Genomic DNA, 14,187 nt, shown 5'->3' on the forward strand with positions numbered 1-14,187 from the left:
ACGCAGTTTTTAGAAGAAAGAGGTTATTATTTCTCACTCAAATAATAAAACACTTCAGCTGGAACTTTTTTATTGTGCATATTATGAAAGCACACAAGTTCAACAGAGTGTTTTTCCTGTCAATATTCTCTTGCAACTTCGATGACCAAATGAGCCCAAATTTTCACAGGTTTGTTATTTAATGCATTATGTTGTGATACACCAAGTGGGAATACTGGTCTTTGACAATTACCAAACATGTCCAGTGCCTTTAATACACCTCCACGTTTAAGTTGACCGTTGGACTATAATTATTATACCCTCACAAGAAAAAACACACACGATCACTTGGGATTGAGTGCAGCTTGACATTGGTGCGTACGGTCCTTCGATACAATCTGGTTTTGTCTTCAATGGTCGACGGGGTACCCGTGAAAAACCTTGAGTGCGTGTATCAACAGCTCTACGACCCTGGCCATTGAAAAAGGTGACAGGCCTATAAAAACACAACAACCCACTACAAGGCCCGTAAAAAACTGTATCTGGCGATTGTAGTTTGTGGTACTTCAATGCGGTGAGAGAGCGTGGACTATAGAAACCGCAGCGGGGCTTGAAGTTCGCAGCACACGTCGCGTTTCTGTGGGATTGTTATTAGACCGGGAGTTGCGCTGAGCTAGTACGGAGCTGTTTTTTTCTTCTTCGTAAAGCGGATCAGTAGTTACAAAAGGAACTTCAGTGCTGTGAAAAGATTCGAGTGGAATCAAATATAAGCCCAAACTACAGCGAGGTACAGATTTGGTGCTGGTGACTTCTCATTCAGAGACACACGTCTTGAGTTATTTACAAGTGCCCATAAGTTTCTTAGAAGTAAACTTTCGCGCTATAAAATATACAGGAAGCCAACACAGTGCAGTCGGAAATCTGCAATTAGCGAAACAATTTATTGGTGAGCAGTGACGCTACGTGTATAAACATCGGCCCCCATTTGGGTGAGTGGTCACTCCACACTGTAGGTATTGCGTCTTCAAGGTCAGAACGTGGAGGCTGGATAACTCACACTTGTTGCCACCACAAGCAGATGGAAAACCAAGCTACGGAGAAGTAAAATCTGCATTCCGTATAATGACGTAACTAATTACATCAACTGACCACCATTTATTGAATCCGTACTAGCGAACCACAGTGTATTTCCCTCCTCCATGCAAAGCGCAAGGACCAGCTAGATTTCTAGAACCAACTTCAGAAGGGTGACTTGGATTTGACGTTTCATTTCGTGGGAGGAAGGTTTGAAACAGGTGAAGGGTTTGGAGCAACAGGTGCGCCTAGATTTGTCTTTTTGTAGGAAGTGTTTTTTTTGTGGAAAGGAACAGTTTTTGTTCTTCAAGATGTTTCCGAAGGGAACAGTACCGGACAAGCTGGTGAAGAAGGAAGCGATGGTGTATATTGTAGGTGAGAAGGATGTACAGGTAAGATATGACAATTGTATAGTTATCTAGTTTTTGTGTGTTGCTCAGTCTTTATAATAATAATAATCTTGTGTGACTACTGCAGTTTACTCGACCATTTACCGTACAAATGGACACTTTATTTATATCAATGTCACGTGAGACAATGTCAATCTCATGACACTAACATACGTAGTAATCTAACAATAACACTTGATTAACTCAACTGCAATGAAAAAACAAAAACAAAAACAGAGATAACGCAGAAAGACACGGCTTTCAAAATTGTTTTGTGGTGTCTTTGATTTCTCTTCCTTTGCATTGACTGCTGCCATTTTACCTCAACTTGTCAACCTGTATAGTTGCGTTAATCGTAAAAGGCCGTGTCACACATTTCTACCCTATGGTCACACGAGGCACCTTTAGTGGAGCTACAGTACAGTGTGTGGGAAAGAGTTTCTATTCCAATTTGGATGGATTTTATTATTCTGTTAAAAACTAAAAGGACCCGTACGCTGTAACTTCTTAAAGTCACTTTGTAGAAAAAATTCACCGCAGGAATGTATACTCGTTAACTAGTGCTGACTATAATTGTAATACAAATTTCGTAGAGAGCTATTCGAGGCTAAAAACCATGGATGGAGGTAGTTGCGATAATGTAACCCTCCTCTCGCCGTCGGGAGGAGGGTTACGTTATCGCAACTAGGATGGAGGTAGCTTAAACCAAATTACCAATCTAACTTCTAATTGATAGTATAAGTTGAACCAGGAGAGACCATGCATGTTACTACTGTATAAAATATGTGGAAAGTAGAAGCACATGCAAAGCCCACTCTATGGGTTGTCCATGAACGCACGAACACACTCAAATGGTAAATTGATAAAGAGACATGCTATCAAATTCAAACGGTTGTTCAAACTCTTTTATTTTTGAATCGTATCATTGTGCGCTCCGGCGTCACTGTGGTGGGTTGGCACCCACCCACCGAACACAAACTCATCGGTAAACATTTACATTTCCCATGTATTACCATAATACCTCATTGACTTAATTTTATGGCCAATGTTTAGTTTCCGGGAAAAGTTCCTTGACGTTTATTTACACATCTGTAAATCTTTTGTGACGCTAGGCCACCCCCATTAGCTTGAAGGTCACGTGGTTCCTTCTGGTCTCACACGCTGCTGACTGACCATGACCACGCAAACCCAATTCATTCGTAAAAGATTGCATAATACAATAAACGGTTTCAAAGAAATAATAAAACTGGGCTTTAGGCCTTCCGACTAGCGTCAAGAAAGCAACTTCCGAAGAAAATAATTAGCGAGTGTGATTAAATTGCACTAAGCTGTTGACCATGTAACCATGTAACCATGTAACCATGCACTATGATGTAACCCTAACAAAAAAAGTGTGATGTTTACCGCTCCTAACAATGGTTGTTGTACATGATATGTACATGTATACCGTCGCAGTGTTAAGTGTGTAAAGTAAACCCATAAAACATATATACGCATTAACTGGGCACAACTTGAGAAAAATCAATTGTTAGAAATGACTTGGATACGAAGTGACTTGGGTACGAAGTGACTTGGGTACGAAGTGACTTGGGTACGAAGTGACTTGGGTACGAAGTGACTTGGGTACGAAGTGACTTGGGTACGAAGTGACTTGGGTACGAAGTGACTTGGGTACGAAGTGACTTGGGTACGAAGTGACTTGGGTATGAAGTGACTTGGGTACGAAGTGACTTGGGGACGAAGTGACTTGGGTACGAAGTGACTTGGGTACGAAGTGACTTGGGTACGAAGTGACTTGGGTACGAAGTGACTTGGGTACGAAGTGACTTGGGTACGAAGTGACTTGGGTACGAAGTGACTTGGGTACGAAGTGACTTGGGGACGAAGTGACTTGGGTACGAAGTGACATGGGTACGAAGTGACCTGAAGAAGTGATTTGGGTACGAATTGGGTACGAAGTGACTTGGTTACGAAATAAATAACGATGTGACCTGGGTACGAAGTGGTCGACAGTCAGGCCATCCGCCTGTATGCTTCGTTTTTGAACACCGAGGCATGTTATTCCTGGTAAGTGTCACCACCCTATGAGGAAATTGTACATTTCTACTGGAGCATTTCAAGGGCATTTAAAGGCAATGACAAGGGAGCATGTAGGCAATCGCCTTCGTTGCCACCGTAAAGTATAAGACCTGATGTAGGCATACAAGTGCCCGAGCTGAACTGATATTCATCAGAAAATACGCAAAAATCATAGCGAGTTTATTCTAGTGACGTGCCCCAGCTGTTTTACTATTCCATACACCAAATCATGACCAAACCAACTCCAGATTGTATTTCCTATTTGCAAATCCCACTAAAGCTCCTTCTAAAAAAAAATAAGGAGTTATGTGGAAATCCTATCGAGGGGGGTGTGGGGGGGGGGGGGGGGGAGACTACATTCTTCCTCTGTAATTGATTACGACGAATGTTGTAGTGCATTGACTGTTGACTGTTGACAAAACAGATACCCGATCGGATATGTATTGTACATGGGAGCTTTCCGTTGTAATATTTATGGTATGCAGAAAAAGGAAGGGAGTTAAGAGAAACTATCTGGCCTAGTGTATATACGCTGTGTAAACAGTCAAATCTGTGCCCGTTCAACCGTAGTGAAATCAGCAAAATGCCAATTGCCGGTTAAAACACCTGAGGACATGCTGGCTATAGAATAGTGAAAAAGATGACGGACTTGTGAAATCACGAGTTAACTGTCCAAGCATGGTACTTGTCTACTTTCTTCGTACTTCAAAACACATGGTTGGGACTTCCTCCCAAACCCATACCTTTTTCTACACCTGAGGAATTTACCCCTTTCACACGAGAGCACTTTAGCAATAGTCCCTTGCTAAATTGTAGCATGCTTGTAAAACTTTACCCTCGTGTGAAAAGACGACAATTGTGTACTTCTGTCCAAGCATGGTATTTGTCTAGTTTCTTCATACTTCAAAACACATGGTTGGATCTCCCATGTTGCCCAAGAACCTTCATCGGGGATTATTAAGGAATTCGGCACTGTTGCATTTTTTTTTCACCAACAGGCAACATGTGGCAAAGTGTCTGCTTATAATAGAGAAAAAACCATAATCATATTCTTGACATTCCATAACGACAGGTGGATTATGAATAATATTTTCTGCTTGGAGGTGAGAAAGGTCAGCGGACTTTCTTGGGAAGTTTGCCAAGAAAAAATACATATTTTTTTTTTTTGAGGGGTAGTGCGTCCTTGGGGAACTTCGGCCCTTCTGTGGCAAAACAGCCTAAGCTTAAAATAATGACTTTCAGGCCTGTGTGCTTCTTTGTTTGAAAGGGCAAGGGCACCAAGGCATTTTCTCCTTGATTATGGGCCAGCACCCTATGAGGAAAATGTAAACTTCTAATGGAGCATTTCAAGGACACCAAGGCAAAGAACAGGGGGTACGAAGGGGGCAATCACCTTCGTTGCCTCCGTGAAGTAGCAGGCTTGAAATCAAACGGTGTTTTCTTCTCCACATTATAACGAAATCCTGCTCTTTGGTATAAACTGCCCTATATGCCTTCAGACACTTTTTTCAAAAGGTCTTTGGAATCTATGAAAAATAACTCTATCTTCACTGTATCAGTTCGTAAAGTTTGAAAGACTCCGCTGTTTCCCCATGATAATTGCTCTCATGTGCGCTATGATCTTGATGGGAGTATCGCCCAATAACTTGTAATTGTATTACCAAAAGATAGAAAGGCCAATTAATTTCAACATACCTTAGAATTTGTATCCCAGTTTCAGTTTTTTTTTTATTGTGCTCACACACCTGTGTTATAGATCTTAACCTTTTTGCAAAACAATCTTCCGACTTTTACGACAACCACGTGTTTTCTTTAACCCAACGGAATGGCGGATGATTGGTCCCTAGTGTTCAAAACGGATCTCTCGCATTATTTGAAAATTGGAACTGAATGTCGATGTTGTAGAAGGCACATGGACACTTTAGGTAATTACTCACAAAATATATGTTAGCATACGAACACACTTAGTAAATGAGTAACAGAGAGCTGTTTGTAGTTTAAAACATGAGAAATGACTTCCTCCGATTTAACGTAGTTTCTGAGAAAGAGGTAATTTATCAGACAAGTATCTCAATCTCATGCCTGAGTTTCTGAAAGTACATGTGCGACAAGGTATATTATCCGAATCTTGAAGAACAGGTAAATTGAAAACACTCCTATCATATTAATAGAGTCACGTTTCGATGCAACAACAAGGATTTAAATCATTTAACGGTAGCAAAAGGGTTTCCCCCTTTCACCCAGCAATTAACTTCAAATAACTCAAAATCATTTTACCATGACCTTTTATGCATGACCGCCTCTCTCACTTTCAACTGAGCTAAAGCTGTTGACAGTTAACTGGGACAAAATAAATAACTTCACTCATTGTAGTTTAGACAAATTGTCGATTGAGGAAAAAATGCTAAGCCTCCATAACCTTTTTTTGTAGAGTGCATTAACCTTATGAATCCACAATTTATGTAAAGACACTGGACACTATTGGTTGGTAATTGTCAAAGACCAGTCTTCTCACTTGTTGTTTGTCAGCATGCATAAAATAACAAGCCTGTGAAAATTTCAGCCTAATTGGTCGTCGAATTTGCGAGTAAAAGAAAAAACACCCTTGTCAAACGAAGTCGTGTGCTTTCAGATGCTTGATGTCGGGACCCTAAAATCTCAGACTTCGGGTCTCGAAATCAAACTCGTGGAAAATAACTTCTTTCTCTAAAACTACGTTACTTCAGAGGGAGCTGTTTCTCACAATGTGTTATACTATCAACAGCTCCCCATTACTCGTTACCAAGTTAGGTTTTATGCTATTCATTATTTTGAGGTATTGGCAATAGTTTTCAATCAAAATTTTAACAAGCGTAAGACCGTCCAATACCCACCCCCTCCCCAAAGTGTACGAAGAAAAAATATTGACTTTCACACAATTCAAGACACAGATACTTGAATTGCATGCAAACCCTGTTTATTTCTTAATTCTTATAATTCACCTGTGCGTTGTCACTGCACTTATTGTGAAGTACAGTGTTCTCGAAGATCCACACTGTATTCTAAAACCATGACAGGTGGCTCTGAAAAGAATATTGTTACCCCCCTATCCCACGTACCCCACGCACACGATCTATGCCTGGAAAGTAAACATTATCCCCACAGATTAGTACAAAAGGGATTTACATAATCCCTGGCAAGTAAACAGTTAACATTCCACACTGTGGCATCAATAGTGGGTATGTATCGTACTAAGCAATAGACCTTCACGGTGTGGTCATCTTGATTTTACTCCATTGCAACTCATTGTAACCAAACTGAGGCTGGACGAAATAATAGTCTGGTGCCATGTTTGCGCATTGAATGTTAGCATTAATTACTGTTATGGAAACAGGGAACACGACCAAGATGGTGACAGCGTGATAAGGGCTATTCTCGACGCATATCCATAATTTCGTTGTCACTACTAAAGTAAAACCATTTACCACAATTACACAGTGCAGAAAACAGATCGTGTTGGACGGTCCTAGCTCTATGGTTTGACTGTATAGACTATAGTCCTAAGCTTGCCCTACTACACAATAACATAACAATAAACATTATTAGGCGCTATTCAATCAAGATCATAGCGCACATGAAAGCAATTAACATGGAAAAGGGCGAGTCTGAAGAACTTTACGAAACGTTAAGTTGGACAGGGGTCCAACACCGACTAGAACATCTTAGCATGGAGGTTCCTACCTCCCTGGTCAGAGGTGATTCGGTGAAATTAAAGAGAGTTAATTGCTTCCTAATTGTCTTTGGACACTCGTTAATTATGGGTGATAAATCCTCTATGATCAATCATACCGTGTTTCGGAGAGAGTGTACGGCGCAGGGTAGCCTTTTGTCAAGGACTTTGTGGTTTGGACATAATAGAGTCGCTACACCTTCTATACAGAAGGGGAGACCAGGAAGGCCTTGGCGGGAGGCTAGTCGCAGGGAGGCAACGCGGTTGATGGTCTCCACCGGTCATTTGTCTTGAACGCACCTTGCAAGTTCTAGAACATTATTTCACTTTGGCCAATATTGAACAGGGAAAATTACCCCCGCCCTTCCTGCTACAAGAAGAAAGATGGGTTTTGAACTTTTGTTGGTTTGGGGTTTTAAAAGCTTATTTTTGAAAGTTCGCCAAGTGTAGAATGAGAACCATACAGTCATGCAACCTCGCCCCCAAACCGCGGAACCTTTCTCCCTCTTTTTATATATAGAAGTACATGTAGGATATCAGTGGTGCCGACAATCCTGGGGGTGACTTCCGCTTACAAAGACGCACAGTCATTATACTCGATAAGTGCCAAAGGTAATCTTAAATGTTGATCGCCACCCGGTAATCCATTTTCACGTAAGAACAAAAATTGTAATGCACGACATATTTGTTAGGTGTGAACTTCATGTGGGCATGTTTGTGTATCTTATAGTCGGGGTGGGTTTGTGGTGTGGACGGGGTTGGGATGGGTTTGGTTTGGGGTGGTGTCACGTGTATACAATGATGTGACACGTGACATAACATGTTTACAAAAGTATCTTCTACTCTCTAAATGTAAAATAGTGAAAAACACCACTCTTTACATTTCGAGCTGTCCCTCATATGGCTCTTCAAAAAGAGTGGTGGTTATTTCATTCTTTTAGAGGGGTATCACTCCAGGACAGAGTGAAAAATCACTCAAAAAGATGCAAACTTCAATCTAAAAGAGTGGAAGACCACTCGAAAGAGAGTTGTCCTTTATATGGCTCTTGAAAGAGTGCTTTTTCACTCTTAAAGGAACACGTTGCCTTGGATCGGTCGAGTTGGTCTTTGAAAAACGTTTGTAACCGTTTTTTATAAAATGCATATGGGTAGAAAGATGTTGTAAAAGTAGAATACAATGATCCACACAAACATGCCTCGAAATTGCGTGGTTTTCCTTTTACCTCGTCGACTAACACGTCGGCCATTTATGGGGGTCAAAATGTTGACTCCCATAAATGGCCGACGGTGATAGTTCGCACAGTAGAAGGAAAACCACGCAATTTCGAGGCAAACTTGTGTGGATCATTGTATGCTACTTTTAAAACATCTTTTCAACCATATGCATTATATAAAAAACGGTCAAAAACGCTTTTGTTTTGACCAACTCGTCCGATCCAAGGCAACGTGTTCCTTTAAGAGAGTAGTGTCGTTTGGTGGGGGTGTGGTTGGGGTGGGGTGGGGGTTTGTTTGGCCGTTGGTTCGGGTGGTGTAGACGGTGTGACCAACATCACATGTTTACTAAAGAGCCACCAAGCCTTGACAGTAACCTGCAGGCAGTAGGCACGATTTATACACAGCTCAATGGGGGAAAAAACAATAAAATCTTGTATTGTTTTGTTTGGAGATTTCACCGTCTAGTTTGGTTCCTAGGCCTTGAACGCACAGCAATTTCCCTCTGGTATAAGGGGCACTTCTGTGAGAGGAAAATGTAAATTTGTTCTGGAACTTTGCAAAGGGCACCACTGCAAAAGTACAGGGCAACGCGGCATCATTTTGAATTATTAAAGTGAATGCTATTGAAAATCACATTCAAACCGCCTCAATCAAACAATCAAGAAATTCCAAAACCGTAAACAAAAAAGTACATGCACTTCAATTTTATAATCCGTAGAACCAATATCAGATAAGAAAATTCAAGTCTATCGCCTGATAGCTACGGGTGCCAGCTGCGTTAGTTACTCTAATCTTTGCCCATGATCTATATAGCGAGTAATTATAGTGTATTAAGGAACTTGACAGCGCAAATACCGCAGGATTGCTCAAAATGATAACGTAAACTGATGGTGTTATTTCCTTTTTTACTCAAGTCCATGCCCGTTATTGATAAGGCATAATGACCAGGCTATATAATTGGTAACACACAATGACCAGGCTATATTGGGTACTGTTTTTGTACGGCAGCTTATTTTCATATGGGATTTCTTGGAAAATATTAAAAGTACTTTTTAAACCGCACAGGAGAAATGGCTAGCCGAGTACATTTTGAAATAATAAAGACATATTTACTCGAGCGGTATGAGAACCAACGACCTCTGGTTAAACGTTTCGACCCTTAACAAACTGAGCCATCTAATTTGAAATGATTTGGGGGTTGAACAAAGGCATAGTAAATACAGCGGGATTTGAACCAACAACCGCCGGTTAAAAATGCCGACACCCTACCACAACTGAGCTACCTAGTGCTACCTAGGTGGGCGGTCTCCCTATTTCAAAAGGAAAGAAAGAAAATTACATTTTTGGTTTGCCGTCATTATATATGTTTTTTAATGAAATATCGCCCAACTCACAGGGCCGGTGTCAGATGCAATTGTGTCTGCCATGCAATACTGTCCGCTCCTGATACTTTTGCACATGCAATCGTGTCCGGGGCTATGCAAAAACCGTCAGGCGGACACGTACATGTGCGCGTGTTAGCGAGCGTGCATGCACTGAACCTACGTATATGCAGCATGCATGAATATTCACGTATTTTATGATTGCAGCGAATACCCAACGGCTGAACAATACCCATTTCATTCATGTCATGCACTTGTAAAAAAAGAAAATGGCGAACGTGTTCCGTCGACCAAGGGCGTTTAATTTACTGCAAGGACGGTTTTGCACGGGGCGGACACAACTGCATAGGCAAAAGTGTCTGGGCGGACACAATTACATTATGCAGCAGCGTTCGGGCGGACACCATTGCATATGCAAAACCGTCCGGCGGACATTATTGCATATGCAATAATGTCCTCCGGATAGTACTGCGTGGAGGACATAATTACATGCGACACCGGCACTCTATCACGTCTGAGCTGCTAGTGTTACCTAGGTGGGCCGTCTCATTATTTCGAAAATAAAGAAAGAAAATTATGTTTTTGGTCTGCCCTCATTTAAAAAAAAAATAATATCGCCCAACTCACAAGGCCGGACGGCCACTTCAAGGTGAGGGCAACACTTTTGGGGTATCGACCCAAGGGCACCAGGGCAGTTTCTCCTGTGGTAAGGGCACCTTATGAGGAGATTGTAAATTTCTACTGCATGGAGCATTTCAAGGGCACCAAGGCAATGACCAGAGACCAATTGCATTGTGAATTATCGGGCTTGGATAACATCCACCATAGTAGGTTGGCTGTTATTTAAAAACTACATCGTCATTTATTTTAGTATAATGTAACTTCCGTCATGGCGAGGATTTTCCCATGCACTCACTTGAAATAATAAATAAATAAATAATAATTACAAAAATAAATTGAAGGTCCAATGTTTCACAACTTAGCACAATAGTCACCCCGTCCCTGACCCTCCAGGGACTTGTAGGAAAGGACAATCGTTCCATGGTTAATTGCTTGGAAAAGGCACATTGAAGAAGGTCAAATATATAGACGTTAAAGGCACTGGACACGTTTTTCATTTTCTCAATATAAATATTAACCACAAAACTTACTTGTGAGAAACGACTCCCTCTGAAGTAACATAGTTTTTTGAGAAAGAAGTAATTTCTCACCTTAAAGATGCTATGTCAGATTTTTGGCCGATTTGACCCCAATATGTTGATTTCAAATTCAATAGGTATTTTGATAAGAGTTGAGAAAGTTACAAGCTTTCATTTGAGCCATTGCTCGAAAAAGTCCGCCAATTATTAGTAGCAGTGAAATAAAGTGCTCAAAATTAGTTTTTGTCGGGATCCCGACAATATATCACGTGACCAATTCTAATGTGTTTTATAAGAAACATTTTTTGCCATGGTTCCTGACCATTAAAAGTAAAACTTAAACTTGTTTTCGTAAGAGCGGGTGATACTCTTTGAAATTATACCATTCACTCAAAAAAATCAATGTTTTAATGTTGGGGCCAAAAATCTGACATAGCATCTATAGTGTTTGAATCAGTGAACAAGACTTCAAGCCTAAAGCCTTTCTCATGCATCTGAAAGCACGCATTGTGCAACAAGGGTGTTTTTCTGTCATTATTTTCTTGCAACTCCGATGATCGACTGATCCCAAATTTTCACAGGTTTGTTATTAATGTATGCATTATATTGGGATACACCAAGCAAATATGGAGTGGTCTTTGTTGAGTTGACAATGCATTTGCCCCAAATTCTGAATAATATGTCCTTATTTTTTGTGTGCTAAGTGTACACTTGAATAACACAGACAGCAATAGCTTCAATCAAGAAGTGAAACACGATCCTGTATACCCATATCACTAAAACTTAAAAAAGCTTATTACCACTGTGGGCCTCTTGGCAAAGTGTAGGCCTAGAGACCTAGTCCTTTCGCTATGCTTTTACCATAAAGAAAGGACCTATGCTTGTACTACAACATAGATTGAAAGTTAACCCAATACCTCAGCCCTGAACCCAGGTCACCTCACCAATTTGGCAAAGGTTTACCTAGGTCAGATCGGAATCTCCCATCGGAGCATATACGGGGGAACATGTACCCAAATTCTTCTCGTTACGAGATAAATAAGAACAAGGCCAGTATTGCGGTAAGATTGATTGGTCTTCTGGAGGCCTCGTTACCCCCATTTCCGGAGAGGGGATTGGGGGGGGGGGGGGTGACAACTGCTAGGTTTTCTGGTCCCCTCTATCTACCTCCTTATTTTAGAAGATTGGATGACGATGTTGGGTACAGGGAAACACCTGTTGATAAAACACAACAGCGGTTGTACATTTATGATGCGTGTACACACGGTCATGGGCCTGTGTGCCTCGTTTTTGAAAATGGTAAGGGCACCAAAAAAGACCATGGCATTTTCTCCTTGGTAAAGGGTTACTATATGAGGAAATTGTAAATTTCTACTGGAGCATTCCAAGGCCATCAAGGCAGTGGTCAAGGAGCAAGGGCACCAAGGCATTTTCTCATTGAAAGGGCATACAATGGGTGCGTTCGTTTAGCTTCCCTGGGTCGACCCCGGTGTGTGGCGGTTATTTTTTCCAGGACGAACGTGTGCAGATAATTACCCACGTTCGTCCTGGAAGTAAAAACCGCCACACACCGGGGTCGACCCAGGGAAGCTAAACGAACGCACCCTATGATACTGGAGCATTCAACCAAGGGCACCAAGGCAATCACCAATGGGCATTTAGGCAATTACCTTCTCACCTCTTGAAGCTATTGGTGACCGTGTGTGAACTTGTCAGAAGCAATACTTTGGAAAGAATTATGAGATTGAACAAAGTGTGGATGTAGGCCTAGGCCCTAATTTTTAATTTAACAACAGAATTGATGTTGTAATTAAATTATTTCTTAATATAGGAACACTGATCTGACTAATTATCTCTCGGGCCCTTTGGTTCGTCAGGATTTCTCCTTCATTCAGAAATTTGTTTCCAAATTGATTGCTCTCTAAACTTCTTGAAATAGTTGAACTGACCGTGCACCAGGAAGGGATTGACCACCAAGGACAGAAATTACGTAGCCCTTTTTTGTGTCACTGCCAGCTTACATATTGTTGTTTTCGGTAAAATGACTAATATGCCTGCAAAAAAAATATATATATTTCTACTCATATCCTAAATTATCTCTGAACAATGGCTTTTTGTGTCAATGTTTTATCTTAATATCGTATACGTACAAAGAATTGGCCAATTCTGGGGGAGAAATTTCGTGGCATTTATAAAATGGTGACCTTGTAGCTGGCTAATAGTAGATTGCTTGTAAAAAAAAAAGAAAAAAGATTCAGGCGTGTATGCTTCGTTTTGAAAGGGTAGGGGCACCAAGGCATTTTCTCGTTGGTAAAGGGCACCTTGTGAGGAAATTGTACATTCTAATGTCGCATTTCAAGAGCATCAAGGCAATGACGAGGGGGCGTGGGGGCAATCGCCCCGTTGCCTATATAAGGTATCAGGCCTGCATAAAAACAACTTTTGCATTTCATGGAGGAAAACCTGAACTTGTGGCAATTTTTTGATTGGCGTGTAAAATTGAACAACGCTGAAACGAAACCATAGACCTAACACTTTTAAAACCTTGTGTTACGAGTCAAACCTTACAATGCAGTATATTTCTATGGGAATTGGCGTTGAATCACCTTTGCTCTCACTTCCAACCCAGCCACAATCCCTGCTCATGCATTTTGTGTCCCTTCCTTTGATAACCTCATGAGAAAAAAAAAGAGAGAAACAAGCCATAATCTGCGGTCGATTTCCCATGTTAATCGTTGTGTAAGGCTCAGCCACGACGTGCCCAAAGGGACAGCGGTGCGGCCGTTGAGGCTTACCAGGCGCTGCGCGCTCTTGTCACACGGGGCCGCGCTCTCGTTAGCCCCCGTCCCCGAGGTACCCGAGCCCCGCTCGACCTCTTGAAACCTGATCCAAGGGCGAACAAGCAATGTTATTACAACATTACCACAATATTATGACAATATTATCCAAAGCTACCACAAATACTTCAATAGAAACGAAAGGAAGGTTACCCTTCTCAAATTTGCCCTCTGGTTATTTTACACGCTGTGTGACTGGAAAGTTGTAATTAGACAAAAAGCACCATAGCATAATAAAAAAATGGCTATGTTGCGAAACTGTGAACTACTTGCGTAGTTTTGTATTTCAGCCAAAATACTTCAAGGACTTTTGATTTTGGCGAGGGTGACTGGAAAGTCATAAGACAAAAAACACCGTACAGTGTACAATACAGAAAATGGCGA

General features: G+C 41.2%; 1 protein-coding gene across 1 annotated transcript in view; it reads left to right on the forward strand.

Moving 5' to 3' along the window:
- The first annotated feature begins 329 nt into the window (after nucleotides 1-329).
- LOC139942465 (uncharacterized) overlaps nucleotides 330-14,187 on the forward strand; it is a 32,921-nt gene continuing 19,063 nt past the window's right edge. The window contains exon 1 of the mRNA XM_071939255.1: nucleotides 330-1,445. Coding sequence (XP_071795356.1) covers nucleotides 1,365-1,445 — 81 coding nt within the window. The 5' untranslated portion in view covers nucleotides 330-1,364. The remainder of the gene's footprint in view (nucleotides 1,446-14,187) is intronic.

This window comes from Asterias amurensis, chromosome 10 (genome assembly GCF_032118995.1).
Source record: "Asterias amurensis chromosome 10, ASM3211899v1".
In the NCBI taxonomy this organism is placed as follows: domain Eukaryota; kingdom Metazoa; phylum Echinodermata; class Asteroidea; order Forcipulatida; family Asteriidae; genus Asterias; species Asterias amurensis.